Here is a 19,926-nt window from a genome sequence, read left to right as displayed (position 1 = left end):
ACTTGTCAACAATCGAAAAGGGGTCAGTCAGAGAAAAATAGGTATTAAATTCGGTGTAAATCAATCGACAATTGGTCGTCAGTTAAAAAAAATGAATATTAAATATAGAAAACGTGAAAAGACTCCAAAATACACTATAGAACAACAAATAAAGGCAAAGAAAAGAAGCAGGAAACTAGTTAACCAACTCTATAACACAAAATCGCTTCTGGTCATCGATGACGAAAAATACTTTTGTTTTGCAAGGGACAACATGCCTGGAAATTCTGGATACTACACAAACAACAAAAAGACATGCCCAGAAAGTGTTCGTTTATAGGAAAAGAGAAATTTTCAAAAAAATTATTTATGTGGATAGCCTATCTGACCGTGGTATGTCCGAGCCATTGTTTCGCACTTCCAAGGCTGTAGCGATCAATTCATCAATCTATATTTATGAATGTTTAGAAAAACGATTTCTTCCATTTAATCACAAGTATCATGGAGACTTTAACTATTTATTTTGGCCAGATTTAGCAAGTACTCATTATTCTAAAGATTCTCTAAATTGGATGGACCAATATGTCTATTACGTTGATAAAGAATCTAATCCCCCAAATATGCCTCAAGCACGACCAATTGAAAATTTTTGGGGACATTTGGCACAGAAGGTTTACGAGGGAGATTGGCAAGGTTCAACTGAGCAAGTTTTGATTGATCACATTAAACTAAAACTACAAGAAATTGATTTAAACTTTTTACAGTCGCATATGAAAGGCGTCAGAGCAAAATTGAGATCAATTGCAGATGGTGGTGTTTTTTCATATAAAAAATAATATATATTTATTAAAAGATAAATGCATTATTTAAAAAAAATGTAATAGTAGTTTGTTTTTTTAATCATAAATAAGTTATTGACGTTTTTATTTTGTCCGATAACTTCCACATCAGCCGTTACTTACTATTACTTCGACGTGGCGCTAATCGGCAGCATTTAGTGCCAAACCGATTGTAAGGTAATCTTTTTTAATTTTTTTATTTTATTCACTTTGGCACTAAAGGTAATTATAAATCTTGCTCTCGTTACTATCTAAAAAAAAGTCTTGATTTGGATGAATTTCCTCTTTTTTAATTTTCTTATAAATTAATTTCTTAAGTTACCCATCGGCATCATAAACAAAAAAGTATAGATGTTTTTTTTTTATATTTTAATTGAAATGCAATTTCACGTCAATTTACTTGTTGTTATACACTTCTTTTCGTTTCTAATTTTATTTTCAGATATTATTTGATATCTAAAAATAAATAAATTGATTAAAATTTCAAAGCTTACCATTCAAAAAATTCAAAAGCTTACAAATAAAATCAATGAAAAATGTTGTAATTAATGTAAGAAATAGTTCGACAAATAAAGCACCTGCTGGAAAAGTTTTGAATACAGTTTCTATTGATGTAACTGCTTATAAGCGAAGGGGGTTGCATTGACTTTTCAATACATTTAATATTGCAAAAAATACCAACTAATGACAAAGAAAGTGAATCATCTTATGTATAACTGCTGGAAAGCAAATCATAAATGTCATTTCAAATCCTCAGGAGCTATTAAAGGTTCTGATTCAGTTGAAATATTTTCAATATCCGTAAAAAATAGGGGTAATTTGTAGGTACTACTTGGGTGATGATAATTTTTATCGTTTAATTTTGTTGTTAATAGTCAGACATATAATAAATATTGCGTAGAAGCGCAAAAACTTCAATGTATTGGGCAAAAGACAAAAGCGTATATGTTTAAGAAAGTAAAAATCAAAACAAAATGTTTGTGGATAAAAAGTTAACAGGTGTTGAAAATCTCACCAATAATTTATTTATCACTATTCGAAACTATTTTGATATGGCGATAAAAGAAATTGGAAACAATAAAAATTTAAACGACAATGACAAGGTATACAAAATTAGAAAAAAAAACATAAAAAAAAGATAAGAGCTGTTCAAAATCATTATACTAACTTTCCAGACCAATTGCGGCGTCATATACTATGTCCAAGGGGATGAAATAGTTGGTGTAGGTTGAACTGTGAACAAGAAGTTAATAATTACAAGCCTAAAGTAAATATTTCTATGCTAACTTATGATGCAACAAAGAAAGACTTAGATGACATATCTGATAATTTTCTTCTAAAAAATGCATTCATGAAGAGACACAAAATTGTAATAAAGGAATTATTAATATTATATGGTCTTGATGATTTTGTTACATGATTTTTGCTTGAAGTGAGTGTTAACTCCGCAATTCTTTACTTCAATGATATTACATACGGTCTCAACAGAGTTTTTAATTTCCTTTATGTAAAATTTAACTTAAAAAGTTCATCAAAACGATAAGAAGTCAAAGTTAAAAAAAAAAGAGAAAAGTTGAAAGCATTAAAAAGAGGTTAAATAAAAAAAATAGAAAAAATTTTATCACATAAAGCCTCTTTACCTAGTGGATACCCAATTTTTAATGTTTATTTATTTTATTTTTCTTATTTTCTCAAAATTGCATATTAACGATACTTACCTTGACTTGCATGATAAGCTAGATGAATAAACTGTCAATGTTCATCAACGTCTGTTAAAGCGTGTATACGAAATAAATGTAAAAAATGCGGAATTTGCTTTTGATTGTAATTGGTATAAGCTTCATAATCTTCAATAATACAGAATATATCTTCAATAATAATAATACTGAATACTTCAATAATAATAACACTGAAGTTTTTATAAATAAAATTGTCATACAACCTTCGGCAGCCGGTTGTTACACTTTTATTTGTGAGTTTAGAATGATTGGTCACTTTAGTAATTTGAAAGAATAAAGACTATGTTTATTTCGAACTTTTGCAACAAAACTATGAGAAAATTCGCATATTTTCGTGCGTTCCCTAATTCAGAGGCTTGGGTTAATCTTAAAACTGTTAACCAGTTTTTAACTAGTTTTATATCTTAAAAACTTTTCTTTCTTCCACAACCAGAATTGCTTTGTTTAAAAAAAAAAAAAAAAAAAAAAATAACACGAATAACGGTGTAGGGATGTACTTGCAACTTTTTTGCAATTGAACTTGAAATTTTTTGAAATTGAAAAACTTGTACACTTTTTTCTCTAATATCTTCTTCTTTTGTCATTTAAAAAAATTATTTTAAATTTAATGGGAAAAATAAAACATTTAATTGAAACAGCGATATGTTGTAAAAAACACAAAATAAAATTAAAAATATATTAATACAAGCACAAAAAAATGACACATTTATTTTGTGTGCACGCTTTATGATGAAATGTCAATTTTTAATTTTGATTTCCAATTCATAAATTAAAAAATATTTAGCAAAATTTGTTGTAGTTTGTGTTAGAAACATTTTTCAATTTTTTGAACTGCAGCAGTGTAAAAATACCCGGTAAATGCGCAATCAGCATTTTTCATATATGCATAAAAAATCCAAAAGTATAGAATTCTATAGGTTTTATCAATAAATTGCTTGTACACTCTACAAATGAATATAAGTAAATACATCTGAGATACATATGATTATATCGTATATTAGAAAATAAAAAAATTGAAAAATCAATTTGAAAAATTACAACATGTTGGACATTTTTGAAAAAAAATTGTTTCTGTTTAAGAAGTCAAGTCAAAGAAAAACGTGGCAATAACAAATTAATTGGAAAAAGTAAAATAACTAAAGGAAGTTTAATATATTCTGACTATAATCCTGAAATGAACATTTATGTAAAGATGGATGTTCTTAAAAGGAGAGTAAACATTGCAGTTCCTTTTTCAATTAAGGTTTACCTGGGGCCAATGCTATAAACATAAAAAACGAAGTTTTTACCGTAAAACACAAAGTTTTTACCGTAAAAAGCAAAGAAAAAAAAGGTCCATTGCTTTAAACACTCAAAAAATTCCGTTTTTAAGATAAAAATCTCGCTATTTAATCCAATGCTGTAAACGAACAAGGAAATCGCTTTTTTATACAAAGAAAACAAAAAAAAAAAAAAAAAAAAAAAAATGCTTTTTTCCAAAAAAAAACCTTAGATTTTTGATCTCTATTTTAGATATTATCGTGATTTTTATCGCCATTCTTGTAAAAACATTAGCACTTCAAAATCATTTATTTAGGTAGATTTTTTATAGATAAAACTGAAAAGCATTTTGGTAACTCCATAATAAAAAAAATTACTCATATTCTACATTTGTACATGCTGTCAAAAGAACTTAAAACGTTACTAGAGTTGACACAACGTTAACGATCAGAAGGGTGATAGAAAATAAAAAAGAAAACAGAAAGTTTGATATGACGAAACAAAATAAAAATGAAAATACTTAATTGTGGTTGTAACCCTCTCTCGACTCTAAAACTCCAAAACACAAACCTTGAACTTGGAACCTCTCGCTTCATAAGCGAGAGGTTCCAAGTTCGATCCTTTACTACTACGCCACTACCACACAATTTATCACTGAGTTAAAATAAACTAAGATAAGTATACTAAAAGTGAGAACGTCTATGAATATTTATAAAAGTGAGAGCTTCCAATATGACGAGACAAAATAAATGAAATCACTTGAATAATAGCAACAAATGAAAAGCAACATCACACACAAAAATAAACAATCCCCATATAAACACTTCAATATAAATGATGCACAAAATTACACAGTTAAAACAAAAGTATAAATACATGACATTATAAACAATATATATATATATATATATATATATATATATATATATATATATATATATATATATATATATATATATATATATATATATATATATGTATATATATATATATATATATATATATATGTATATATATATATATGTATATATATACATATATATATATATATATATATATATATATATATATATATATATATATATATATATAAATATATATATATATATATATATATATATATATATATATATATATATATATAAATATATATATATATATATATATATATATATATATATATATATATATATATATATATATATATATATACACATACATATATGTATATATATACATATACATGTATATATGTATTATAATATAAGTATGTAATATATAGTGTATATTAACATAATATAAGTATGTAAACAATCAAACATGTACTTCTAAATAAAGATTTTATATTCAAATTTATATACAAATAGTTATAAACTAACGTGAAGTAAACTACTAATAGTGCTATATAATATGATGTATAAATATTAAAAAAATATATTATATGATACATAACATAATAATGATATGAAACAAGGGTAATTATAATTTAAGCATAATATTTGAAAACAGTTGCAGCAGCAGAGATATATTATAATATATAAAATAAACAATGATAATCATGTTATCAAAATAATAGAAGTAGAATAATCTCACTATTACGTAGCTGCCCAGTAGGCGCGCAACGTTTTATTCACGTTTCAATCACGTGTATTTTAGGTGACTTCGTCCAGGTTACTATTTTACGTGAAAGTCACGTGAAAGTTACGTGCCAAAATATCTCGTCTTTCGGAACTTTTTTTATTCTCAAAAAAAACTGGCATTAGAAATGTGAAATAATATTTTTTATTATATTAATTATTTTTTTATAGTATAGTTTTTATATTCATTATATTAGTTATAATTATTTACTTCTATGATAATACAATTAATTTTTATTGTAGTATTATCATAATTAAAAAAAAAAAAAGTGGTCTATATAATATCTTTTAACGCAATGCATTTATAACAGAACTAAAAACAACAATATATTTTAAGTTGTAATATCTAATATCTAAATTATATCAAATTAAGTTAAATAAATTAGTACCCTATTTGCCGTCCCTATTTGCCACACAAATAAGATTAAATTCAAATACAAGGTATGCTTTTTTTCTACTTTATGATATAATATTTTAGACTGGCGAATTTGTCCATTTTGCTTACTTAATTTAGTACGAAATAAGTTATGTTATAACGAATTTAATATTAAATTAAGTAAGCTACATGGACAAATTATAAGTTCTAGCAGAACTTATTCTTGATTCTTGAGCAATAATAATGTCTCTAGTACTTCTGCATACATTATTACTCAAGAGTCGTTTAGATAAAAACCTAAAATAGATTTTTTTTCTTTATTTGGTTTTTATCAACAAGGTTAAAGAGTTTATCCAAGATAATATCAATAAATAAATGTGTTATGTTATTTATTATTGATATATGTATATATTATTATTAAATACTTTATCTTTTTATAATATATGACATCTTGATCTCGTGCTTTACTTGTTATAAAGGGTTAATACTTATTTATTTCCTTTTTTTATATTATTTGAATATTATATGATTAATATATATATATTCGAGTTATATGAAATTATTATTATATATATATTATATGACTTTTATTACTATTGTTATTATGTACAATATAAAACAGGTTATTCACGCGGATTTGTTCGATGTTTTCCCCACAAAAAGATAATTATGATGCTATTGTATTTGAAACTGCATTTTACTTATCTTTCAATGTTGACGACCTTCCAATATGTAAAGCAAGTTTCTCTCAAGTATAGCATTGCTTTTTTAAAAATTGTTTAATGATTTAGATCAAAGAAATAGCAACACCAGAAAATCTTGTTGCCAAAACAGTTGGTGACTCACCATGTAAGATTTGTGTTAAAAATTTGTGATTTAAGATGATTATTTAATATTCATATTATTATTAAAGTTTTTATTTGTTTCTTTTGAGCTATATTTGGTGTTGTGAGCTATTATTGGAGAAAATATCGACTTATTCATTAGATAAAGTTTGATGCCTGCTCTTACCCCGTTTCCTTCTTCATGTTTCAATCATGTATATTTTAGGTGACCTTGTCCAGGTGACAATTTTACTTGATTAAAACGTGAATGTTACGTTGCCAAAATATTGTGTATTTTGGAACTTTTTTTATTCATAATAAAAACCTGTGATTAGAAACTTGGAAAGATATTCTTTATTTTATTTACTATTTTTTTAAAATTTAGTTTCAGGGATTATCTTATTCGGGATATTCCCGGAATACCAGATATTTTTCTGAAATTTATATTTTTCCAAATATCCGAAAAGTTTTCCATACATACAACTTATATTACAACATATAACAGGTATATATTATTCATCTATTTGTTTTTTTGTTGTTTTAGTCATCATTCATACAAAAATTAAGAAAAGTTTTTAAAAAATTGAGAAACAACTTGGATGAATGCAAAATTAAGGGGAAAATGAGGGGGAAAATATTCTGAATTTTTTCAGGATATTTTCTGGATATTTTAGATATAATGATTACATGAAATACGTAGTTTATATATTCATTATTGTAATTACTTTTTATTTTACTTTTATAATAATGTAATTATTTTGCATTGTAATTTTATAATAATTTAAAAAGTAGGGCGTAAGATATCTTATAACGTCGCAATGCATTTTTGACAAAAATAAAATGTCACATATATAATATTTTATCCAAACATATTATCTTATAACTAAGTTTTATCAATTTAGGTTTAATAAATATATTATAAAGCTTAGTTCAAAATTGTGTAACGTTATGGCAGATAATTCTCATATTGCAACACGCAAAAGATTAAACCCTACTACAAGGTATACTTTTTTTTCTACCATATTGTATATTATTTTAGACTGTCAAATTTGTCAATGTAATTAATTTGATAATAAATAAGTTATTATAACTTATTTAATATTAAATTTATTAAGCTACATGACAAATGATAAGTTCTGCATAAAATATTATTGACTAGGAAGACCCAATGGTATTGTTATGTTATTGCCTAGGAATATCATTCTGTAGTAAGACTTAATAACCTTTTAACTTTTAAAGTTTGAGAAAATTCACTTTTCCCTTTTTTTTGTCTTCTTTTGTGATCGCACTTTGTAGTAAGAATTTGATTTAATTCATATCTTGTTGGAGAATGCAACTTGATTCTGAGTTGAATTTTCAGCACTCTGTATTTATTGGTGACCTAATTTGACAATACTTTATTATACATATTTTTAGTTTTATACTTAATATATTATATATAATTAGGGGTAGATGAGGCTCCTTAGCCGTGGTGAATGTTTCCACAGCAAAAGGAGCCTCAAGGTGAAAATCTGACCATGGATAAGGAAAATCGTGATATAAAATCCCCACTATAATGCTTTGTGGTTATGTGATAACTATTACATTTTTATAAATTGTTTTAATTTTTGTGTGCATTCTAAAATGACATTTAATGCTGTTCAAAACTTTGTAGATTACTCATTTAAAGCAACTTTGTGGGCTGTCACCTTTGCATCTAGTGAGTTAATGTATGAACAAGTTAATGCAGAAACAGTTGCAAATATAAGAAGATGAAAAACAAAGAAAACATATTATCATGTTATCACATAGTACACAGATGTTATCACATAAGGTGAGTACAGGTCTTTTTCTAATCACGCCCATCAGTTATTAACTTTATATAGATATAGATATAGATAAATCCATAGATAGATATTAGATATAGATATATATAGATAAAAAATATTTTTTTAAACTTGTATTTTTTATTATGTACTTCTTTTTTTTTAATCATCTGTCGACTTTTTTGTTACATCTTTTTTTATTAAATACTTATTTACTTTTTTAGCAATCAGAGTATTTTTTTACACTGTATGTAGTATTGTTTTCTTAAAATTATTTAATGATTTAGATAAAAGAAAACAAATAACACACTAGAAAATCTTGTTGCCAAAAGTAGTTAGCAACTCTCAAAGTAAGATTTGTTTTAAAAGCTTGTGATTTAAGATAATTATTAAATAATCATACTATTATTTAAGATTTTATTCGTTTCTTTTCAGCTAAATCTGATTCATTAGATAAAGTTTGATGCGTGCTCTTATAGAAGAAAATATCGACTGATTTGTTAGATTGTGTTTGAAGCGTGCTTTTATGGAAGAATAGATATATAAGTTTGAAGCGTGCTCTTCGTAAGTTGCAGATCTACGACTTCGTACTTATTACTTATTGGATATAAGGAGGATATTTTAACAAAAGTGCAGCTTTTGTTACAAATTAAAAATTTTTATGTCAAGAACTAATATACTGACTAATAAAACCATGTATTTTAATACGTATTAAATATTTCCTCGACGATGAGTTTTTTTTCTTTACACGAATTCAAACACTTATAATTGTAATTATAAAGCATAATTATTGCTTAAATATTACGTGCCAAAATTAACGTAAAAAGCACGTCTTTTGGACAGTTTATGGGGACCAAAAAGTCACCTAAATATCACGTCCCAAAAGTAACGTGAAAAACACGTCCATAAATCACGTGAATTGGTCATTTCATGGGGACCAAAAAGTCACCTAAATATCACGTGCCAAAAGTAACGTGAAAAACACGTCCATAAATCACGTGAATTGGTCATTTCATGGGGACCAAAAAGTCACCTAATTGTCACGTGCCAAAATAACGTGAAATTCACGTTTTTGTCACGTCGCTGTGCCTACTGGGTGGTTGATATCTTCTACTTTTGCCCTCGGGGCAAAAGTAGAAGATATCAACCAGCTACGTAATAGTGAGATTATTTGCGAGGAGCTACAATACAAAAATTTGCTGAAAGTCTAAAGTTTTATTTTATATATATATATATATATATATATATATTAGGGTGTGTCGATTTTTTTTTTTTTATCAATTTGAAAAACGGCAAGATGACTTTTGGTGAAGAATTTTACGGGGATTCCGAATCCGCAAAAAAAAATTAAAAAAAAGAAGGTCTTGCTGGGTGGGTCAGCACTTTTTTTAACGGAAAAATGACTAAAATATGACTAATTAACGGAGGGAAATAATAATTGAATATATTTTTTTTTTTTTTTTCAATTTTTGAAAAACTTAATCACTATTACGTTGAACTTTAGGAAAATTTTATAATTGGTGCAAAATTTATAAAAATAACCACAGAAAGTGAGTTTTTGTGAAGGGCATTTTTACAAAAATAATCCACTTTTTTCATATTGTAGACAAAATGTGACGGTAGAGTTTTAACGACAGCTGTTAAATTAGTTAATTAAAATTGTATTACTTAAGCAATATAATTTTATTATCTAATAATTATTCACAACTACTGATAAATAAGTGACAAGTATGATACTAAAATTAAATTTTGACTATAAAAGCGATTAAATAAGATTATATATTATAAAGAAAATTTGATTATATATAAACATACAAAATAGAAAAAATTGTAGAAATTAATATGGCATCCTTTAACAAAAAAATAATAATAAAGACAAGAAATATGAAAAAAACCTCAATAACTGAGTTAATTGGTACTGGAAAGGAGTTGCTACTATCTGAACTTCCAACATATAGAGACACACTTTGATATGCAGTCCTTTTAAGAGAACAGTGTGATAAAAACTCCAGAACTTTTTAATAAAAGATATGGCAAAAAGGTTGCATGTGCCGTTATTACCCAGTGGCAAAAAGCAAACGCTAATTTTAAAGCTCCTATAATTTATTCTGAAAAAAACATTGTGTACAAAATTATAAAAGCTTGGGATGTTGCATTTTTAATATCAGCAAACAGAGAAAATAAAGAAAATAAAAAAGACTTTATATTGAAATTGGATAAACTTTTTTATATTTTAAATTGTAAGTGTATAATTTCTGATTGTAAAGATTTTGGTTGCAAAGTTATTTGTAAACAACAAGCCCACATTACATGCAACTGCTCTAAGGAATATAAAATTCCTATAATAGACGTTTTTTATATTAAAACCGAAAGAGATAAAGTCGGTGCTAAAGGTTTGCTTCAAATATGTTCCAAAGATATGCCTGAACACAACAGACAGGTTAAAAAATTATATAACCATTCTAATAAAGAAGCTTTTAAGAGAAAAAGGGCAAACAGCATAACAACAAATACAATTTTAAACAATGATTTTTCAATGACTGAAGATGAACTTACTAATGAAGAATTTAACACAGAACCTAGTACTTCAAATTCGAAAGTAAAAAAGTCTAAATATAATACTAAAAGTGTACGAAATGTCGCAATACATAGTCTAAGGTAAAATATATACTTTTTATTTTAAATTAAACAAAATTCTTTATTTAACTATCTAAAAACAAATTCTATTTTTAGATACGGAGTTTCTTCTAGAGCTGCTGCGGCTTTGACTACAGCTGCCTGGATTGATGCTGGATTGATTACTGAGAAAGATACACAGTTTATTGTTGACCTTAAAAAAATTGTAAGAGCTCAAGATAATGTAATGAATGAGTTGAAAAATAAAACTTTAAAATATATAGGCAATGGGAACATCAATTGTATTTTGTTTGATAGTAGAAAAGACGTTACCAAAGTAAAGGAAGAAGTAGAAGGATCCAGTCGGTTTTTTCCTGGATCTATTAAAGAGGAACATTACACTACATGCATGGAACCAGGTGGAGGATTTTTGTTTCATTTTACTCCACAAAAATCATCTGAAGAAAAAAAGCATGCCGAAATAGTTGCCGATCATTTAGTCGAATGGATGATTCAACATGGTGTTGACAAAACGATTCAAGCATTGGGAGGCGATTCTACAAATGTTAATACTGGATGGGAAGGAGGTGTCATAAAATTTGTCAAATTAAAACTTGATAAAAAGTTGAACTGGCTAATATGCGCTCTTCATACAAATGAACTACCCCTCAGACATCTAATAGTTGAATTAGATGGAAAAACACTTTCAAACAACAAATGGTCCGGTGATTTAGGAAAACTATTGGATACAGTTACAGATTTGGAAATAAACAAGAACTTTGAAATGGTAACTTTAGGTGAACCACTTATTGTTTTGCCAGACAAAATAGTTAAGGATCTTTCGTCTGATCAAGCTTACGGATACAGAATTGTAACAGCAATAAGATCTGGAGTTTTACCTGAAAATTTAATAAACCTTGAAATTGGTTATGTTTCTCATTCAAGATGGCTTACTACTGCCAATCGTTTCTGTAGATTGTGGGTTTCAGTTTATTTTTTAACAGAAAAGAACCTTAGAAACCTACGCTTAATTATTGAATTTATAGTTGGTGTTTATTTTCCTTGCTGGTTTCAAATTAAGGTAAAACATTCCTGGATAGATGGACCTAGGCATATTTTATTCCAATTGAAACAATTAAAATTTCAAAAAAAAGAAGTTTTTGGAATAGTAATAAAAACTGTAAAAAGATCTGCATGGTTTGCATTTAGTGAGTGCATTATTCAGACTCTTTTGTGTTCCAACAATGAAGAGGAACGAAAGTTCGGAGTGCAAAAGATACTAGAAAATAGAGGGGAAGGAGATGATAACACCCAGTTTGGAGATGATTCAGTAAGAAGTCGCAAAACACCATGCATAATTACTGATGCTGATAAATTAACCAATCTAATTGATTGGAAAGATTCATTATACGAACCACTTCTTACTACAAGCCTCACAACCCATGAAATCAGAAATTTTTTTTACCAGCCTATGGTTGTTCCAGATTGGCCATGTCATTCACAATCCATCGAACGTTGTGTTAAGCAGGTTTCTTTTTTTATCTAATTATAAGAATACAATAATTTATTTAAAATTTTTCCATAATGAAATTATTTTTACTGTTTTATATAGGTTACAGAGGCTTGTTTAAAAACATATTCGCATGAAAAGAGAGAAGGATATATAAGAGCACAAGACGTCAGCAGGAGTTTTATGAGCAAAAACAATTCTAAATTTAACTTAGCTGGAATTACCAATTTTAAATAAAATTTATTAACTATTATTTGTTACTTATATGTAAATTTAAAAAAGATTTTTTATACGAAATATTGAAATTAAAATGCAAATAAATAATTTCTTTCTCTAATTTTATTATAACTTTGTATTTTGACATAATTTGGTCATTTTTTCTATAATAAAGCGGATCATACAAGATATAATAAAGTGGATCTTATTTTATTTTTACGGATTCGTATTCCTTGTGCAATTCTTTACAAAAATAAAATACCCTTATATTTAAAGCATAATAATAACTGGAAAAGACGGCACACACTACAGCTACATGGAGTGTTTAAAGTATAAAAAATGGCATTAATTTTTATAAAAATAACATTCACAAAAACCAACTTTATGTGGTTATTTTTACAACTTTTTAACCAAATATGAAACTTTCATAAAGTTCAATATTGTTTATATTGAGTTTATCAAAAATATTACAACTTCTATTTTTTGTAAATATATTTTCTCTTTAAATAGTCACATTTTAGTCAGTTTACCTTTCAAAACTAAGCGTTCCCCCGTCTAAAATCTAATTTTTTAATTTTTTTTGCAGATTCGGATTCCTTATAAAATTCTTCACAAAATGTACACCCAATATTTTAAAATTCGATACAAAAATAAACGCACTCTACCGTCACATTTTGTCTACAATATGAAAAAAGTGGATTATTTTTGTAAAAATGCCCTTCACAAAAACTCACTTTCTGTGGTTATTTTTATAAATTTTGCACCAAATATGAAATTTTCCTAAAGTTCAACGTAATAGTGATTAAGTTTTTCAAAAATTGAAAAAAAAAAAAAAAATTTCAATTATTATTTCCCTCCGTTAATTAGTCATATAATTAGTCATTTTTCCGTTAAAAAAAGTGCTGACCCACCCAGCAAGACATTCTTTTTTTTAATTTTTTTTTGCGGATTCGGAATCCCCGTAAAATTCTTCACCAAAAGTCACCTTGCCGTTTTTCAAATTGATAAATAAAAAAAAATCGACACACCTAATATATATATATATATATATATATATATATATATATATATATATATATATATATATATATATATATATATATATATATATATATATATATATTAGGGTGGTCCTTATTTTCGAAAGTTCAAATTTTTTCAAAATTATTTGTAATTTTGTTCAGTTACACCAAAAAATTAAAAATACAAAATTTCAGCTCAATCCAATAATATTAACACGTGCCGCATTGGCCTTAAAGTTTCATGCATCTGACTGTCTAATATTCTATGACGATGCTATGCGCAACTAACCACCAAGTGCATTCTGAATTCGCTACAAGCGCAACTACAAGTCTCTACAAGTCAATTTTGTTTTTACATATTATTTGTTCAATGCTACATTCGTTTTAGTTTTGTACATGAAGTGCATAAGAAAAGACGTGCTATATAAGTAATTGATAAAAGTGCTAAAATGTCCATTTTTCGGAAAAATATTTATCTAGTTGGAGTAATGAAAAATCAAATCTGCGGTAGTAAATTACCATGTAAGCGAGATGTTTTGAGTGTACTTTTTTATAACATGAGAGTGGTAAATTTAAATCTTAATGACAGCAGTGCTTTAGTTATTGATGAAGTGGTCGTTTTTTGGAAAAAAGCAAGAATCCCAATTCAAAACCGTTTAAACTGTATTTCGAAATTGAAATCTTTGTACGATAATGTCAGAAATTTAGAAAAATCTAAAAATAGAGATACTGAACGGCAGAGAGAAAAAGAAAATGATTTTAAAGAAGATTTAGACAACCTTTTCGATATTGCCACCTTAAATGCGTTAAATGAGATTAAAATCGCCGAAGATAGAGAATTTTTAATTAAGCAAAGGGAGAAAGGTAGAATAGGTTGTATGTTGGGAGTAGATATCAAATTATTACGTAAGGAAAAGCGGAAAGAAGAACGCACAGCTGCAGAGTTGAAAAGAAAAGAAGATTTGTTGGAAAATTCTAGTTGTTCGATTGCATATTTTGAAATGGAAGATAAAGAAAACGAAGATTCACAGAAAAAAGTGATAAATCAAGGCAACAGTGAAGATGACACATTTAATATCGGAATCTGAACATCTTCAAACAAGAGAGGACGAAAGACGTTAATGACACCTCGCCTGGCCGCTGCCTTGGACAAATGTAAAGTGAGTGACAGGGATGCAATGCATATTACTTCTGCCGTCCTAGATGCTCTTAATATAGATATTACCGAGTTTGTTCTTAATAGATCGTCTATCAAAAGAAATAGAGAGATTTTGCGGAAAATAAAATATTCATCAACAAAATCGATAGGAAATGATGCAAATTTTATTGAAGTGCATTGGGATTCCAAATTATTGCCTGATATCACAAAAAATGAGAAAATTGATCGGCTTCCTGTGATCGCGGTTGGTTTAGATTTTGAACTATTATTAGGAGTACCTGGTATTGCATCATCAGGAGGATCGGAAGTTTGCTCTGCTGTCTTCCATATCACTGATGAATGGAATTTAACCAAAAAAATTCAAGCCTTTTGTTTTGATACTACAGCATCAAACACTGGACGTATAAAAGGAGCTGCAGTTCTGCTTCAACAAAGGTTAGGGCAAGATATTTTATGGCTTCCATGCCGACACCATAATTTGAGGTCGTTTTGGCTGGTGTATTCACGACGACAAAAGCAATTGTAGCATCCGGCCCTGAAATTGCTCAATTCAAAGCACTGAAAGAAAACTGGAAAAACATTGATAAAATGAAAATTTTAGATTATACCAGAGATGAAGCCGTTTATAATGCACTGAAAGATGTAGCGCCCGAAATTATTTATTTTGTGAAACAGAAACTTGCAGAAGAGCAACCACGTGATGACTACAAAGAGTTTTTGCAATTGACGCTCATTTTTTTGGGAGATAAAACAAATGTGAGTTTTAGGGCCCCCGGTGCATATCATTTAGCGAGATGGATGTCTAAAGCGATATATTGTTTAAAACTTTTTTTATTTCGCCATCAAATGAAAATAAGAAAGGATAATTTAAAACTGAATGCAGAAATTTGCGTTTTCGTTGTATACTGTTATGTCGAGGCCTGGTTTTCAGCAACAAATACTACAGGAGCTCCTCTAAATGATATATATTTTTTGAGAAAATTGGTTAAATTTTAAAAATATTAATGAAAACATTGCAACCATTGCAATAACAAAATTTTTAAACCATTTATGGTATATAAGTGAAGAGTGTGCTGCCATGGCAATATTTGAAGATAGAATTGAGAGAGTTGAAAAAATTAGAATGGCTCAAAAAATTATGGAATGTGCAAGTAAAAACATAAAGACTGTGAATGAAAAAGAAGAAGAAAATGAAGAGACAGAAGTCATTGAGAAAAAACTATCGTTGCAAATCCGAGATGTCCAAAATTTTGTTCAAAAAGATCTACCAACTGAATTATTGTCCGCAAATTCACTTCAGTTATTTAAACGATTCGGTATTTGTGTTGAATTTCTTCAGGACGATCCGCTGAATTGGGAAAACAGAGAGGATTATCGCACAGGAAAAAATATCATTTCAACCTTAAAATGTACAAATGATATTGCAAAAAGAGGAGTGAAGTTGATTGAGGATTAAAATGAAAAAATGACGAAAAATGAGCATCTAAACAATTTGTATGTATAAACAAATTTAATTTTTTGTTATTTTTTTCTTGAACACATTCTATAGGCTAGATTTAGAAAACACATTCAATATTATTTTTATTTTATTCAGGTTGTTCAGGAGTACCGGAAAGAGTTCCCAGTCGCCACAAAAGGAGGCTTACTTTAATCCAAAATATGTATCTGAAGTGGATGTATCATTTCAATAAATAAAAAATATAGTATTAGAATAAACTATATCTTTATTTTACGTTTTCATTTTAATTAGTATGTTTTTATACAAAAACTTAAAAAAAAATGCGTAATTTTATGTTTACAGTCAAGCGTACATTGTCGTTCTTATAGGTAACTGCCTTACATTGAATCTCACAACTTCAGCGTTGATACGGCACGTGTTAGTATTAACCGGTTGAGCTGAAATTTGGTATATTTTCATGTCTTATATAAAGGTACATTCTGGCAAATAATTTCAAAACTATTCGAAAAAAAATTTTTTCCTCATAAATAAGGACCACCCTAATATATATATATATATATATATATATATATATATATATATATATATATATATATATATATATATATATATATATATATATATATATATATATATATATATATATATATATATATATATATATATATATATATATATATATATTTACATATATAGATATGGATATTTTTAAATATATATATATATGGCTATTTCCACGATGGAAGAGATAAATTTCGTGTTTAAAAATTTCTTTTTTCAAAAGGTTTTATTTTTTTAATTATAGTTTAAACACCTTAAAATTATTGTTAAAATAGTTTTTGAGTAGAAAATGTTTGAACCGAGTAGATAAATTTGATGAATGTTAGCAACTGTTTGTTCTTTTTATTATTCGAAAAAGTGAGTAAAATTTGAGGGCGAATTATTGCAATATTTTAAACAAAACATATCCATATTTTTGTTTAGAAAGAATCTTTGAGATTACATATAGGTCTTGAGTAAAAAAACTTCTACTCTTTAAAAATAATTCAAGTGTTTTTTTGTCACATACACATCTGCAAAAGTTACGTTGCGTCACTGAACTAAAAGCTAAAAAAGTTTAATTATCGCAATGAAATTATGCTTTATGGCGAGGTTTTTTTAGAAATTATATATTTTAATGTAAACTTCTAATCATTACTAAAAAAAGAAATTGGTCAAAAAGCATTGTATTAACATATAGTTATAGTTTAAAAGCTGTTGCGTCACTGAACCCATCGACGGGATAATTAGCGTTTTATAAAATAGCGCGGTAAGGAAGTCAAAATATCATCCAAATGCTCAGATTTCATTGTGGGTTTTCAAATTTTTCAAATTCGAATAAATTTTTGCATTTTAGTATTGTGAAGGGCTATTAGTAAATATTAGTAAACTTTTGGATTTATGTTAACATTTTCTTATAAAGTTGTAAATTTTTAAAAATGGAATCAAAATTAGAAGTAAAAAAAAAAACGTTATGCAGAATACCAAGCTAATTATGTTTCTCGGAATGCTGATAAAAAGAAAGATATGTCCAGAGTTAGATCTAAGAGATATCGAGAAAAATTGAAAGTCGATCCTAATAAAAAAGCAGCTTATGCTGCTAAAGCAAAATTAAGAGTTTTAAAAAGTCGCGTTTAAAAAGAAAACTTTTAAATCAACATCAAAGACCAAGCTCATCTTTTAAAAACGTTCAACAAAGAGAAAAAGCATTGAAAAAAGTTTTAAAAGCACTACCAACTTCAAAGGAGAAACAATCTGAAATTCTTTCTATTCTTTCAAATAGCTCTGCTTGTAAAGATAATTCGGGTCTACCTCCAGCATGTTCAAAGCTGTATGGTCTTTCTGAAAGCGATGTTTTAGCAGTTGTAAACTTTTATAATGAAGATGAAGTTTCCCAAATATCACCAAACAAAAAAGATGTCACTCGAATTCAATTATCTGACGGAAAAGCAAACAATATTCAGATACGTCATTTATACTATACGCTAAAAGAAGCTTTCGAGTTATGTAAGGAAAAGCATCTGCACACAAAAATTGGACTCAGCAAATTTTGCGACTTTCGTCCACGCTATGTAAAATCAGTTACAAAATTTCCGCATAATGTTTGTGTTTGTAGTTTGCATAAAAATATGCGATTTGCCTTCAATGCATTAACAAAATCAATTCAAGCGCCTTCAATCAAAGTTGGATCTGAAATGATAAGTAACTTTGTTTGTGAACCGTACACATACGATTGCGCCTATGAAAAATACGTTGCATGCAAAGGTATGAAACACTTCGATAAACACTTGCAAACTGTTAATACATTTGGTTTCGAAGTATCCTGGGACGAGTGGAGAATGCCTGAAACTAAAACATATGCAAACATTGAAAAATTTCAAAAAAGTCTACTGTAACAGAACTCATCCAACACATAACAGCGATGCGTGATAAGTTCGTTAAACACGCATTTGTAAAGAAAAACCAATTAACAATTTTTAATAAACTGAAGGAGGGTTCGATGAGTGTTAATTCTGAAGTTGCGGTAATCCAAGTTGACTGGGCTGAAAACGCTAGGTGTTTCTATCAAAATGAGCCACAAGCGGCTCATTTTGGTCAAAATCAAGTTTCTATCATGACCCTAGCAGTCTGGAACATTGAGTTAAAAACATTTGTCACAGTTTCAGATTCAACTGATCATACTAAGTCTTCCGTTATTCCGTACATTGAAAAAACCCTTCACTTTATTCCTGATCAAGTCAAAGAATTACACATGTTCAGCGATAATGCCACTTCTCAGTTCAAAAACAAAAGCATTATGGCTGCAATGGTTGTGTTTGAAAAACGTCTTCATAAAAAATTCTTCTGGCATTTCTTTGCAGCGATGTACGGGAAAGGAGTGGTTGACGGAATAGGAACTACTGTTAAACGAATCGCAGCCCTGAGAGTTAAAACTAGTCAATACGAAATCAGGTCAGCAGCAGATTTTGCGTTAGCATTACAAGATTTGCAAATATCTGTAATTCACATGTCAGAAAACGATACAAGACAACAAAAAAATAAAATTGGATTCAGTTCAATTTTAAGTTATTCAAGAAAAATCAAAGGTATATCAAAATCACATTATTTTTATGTTCAGAATGATAACGTTTTTCTGATGCTATTTTCACCTGAGTATAATTAAAATTTATTACAAAATAACAAAACTTTTTAAAATGATTTTAATTTCGTCTTTTTGTTTCGTCACTGAACGTTGCGTCACTGAACTGAAAGTTTTTTTTCTGTAAAATAAAACGATATAAAAACTTTATTGTTTGTGGCTTTTTTTATGACTATTTTATTGCAAAATGAATAAATTACAACAAAAAAATCTAATAAGTCAAGCAAAAAATAAAACTTCAGCGAAAACTCCATTTAAAAGTATGCTGATAAAAAAACATTTTTTTCCGCGTTGCGTCACTGAACTC

At 27.7% G+C, this 19,926-nt stretch overlaps 1 protein-coding gene and 1 long non-coding RNA gene across 2 annotated transcripts; both read left to right on the top strand.

The window, feature by feature from the left end:
* Positions 1-218: 218 nt before the first annotated feature.
* LOC136074307 (uncharacterized) lies at positions 219-815 on the top strand. Its single transcript, XM_065786613.1, has one exon. The coding sequence runs from the start codon at positions 219-221 to the stop codon at positions 813-815; it is 597 nt and encodes a 198-aa protein (XP_065642685.1).
* A 4,946-nt stretch (positions 816-5,761) lies between these two features.
* On the top strand, positions 5,762-9,189 carry LOC136075261 (uncharacterized). The gene is made up of 7 exons (XR_010635781.1): positions 5,762-5,895; positions 6,622-6,894; positions 7,040-7,159; positions 7,557-7,655; positions 8,309-8,467; positions 8,747-8,809; positions 8,895-9,189. It is a non-coding gene; the product is annotated as an uncharacterized LOC136075261 (long non-coding RNA).
* The last annotated feature ends 10,737 nt before the right edge of the window (positions 9,190-19,926 follow it).

This window comes from Hydra vulgaris, chromosome 01 (genome assembly GCF_038396675.1).
Source record: "Hydra vulgaris chromosome 01, alternate assembly HydraT2T_AEP".
In the NCBI taxonomy this organism is placed as follows: Eukaryota; Metazoa; Cnidaria; class Hydrozoa; order Anthoathecata; family Hydridae; genus Hydra; species Hydra vulgaris.
This window is presented reverse-complemented; position numbering and strand designations above follow the sequence as displayed.

Bases quoted from the DNA above. Each gene is read 5' to 3' on its own strand.
- LOC136074307 (XM_065786613.1), top strand. From the start codon at position 219: ATGACGAAAAATACTTTTGTTTTGCAAGGGACAACATGCCTGGAAATT.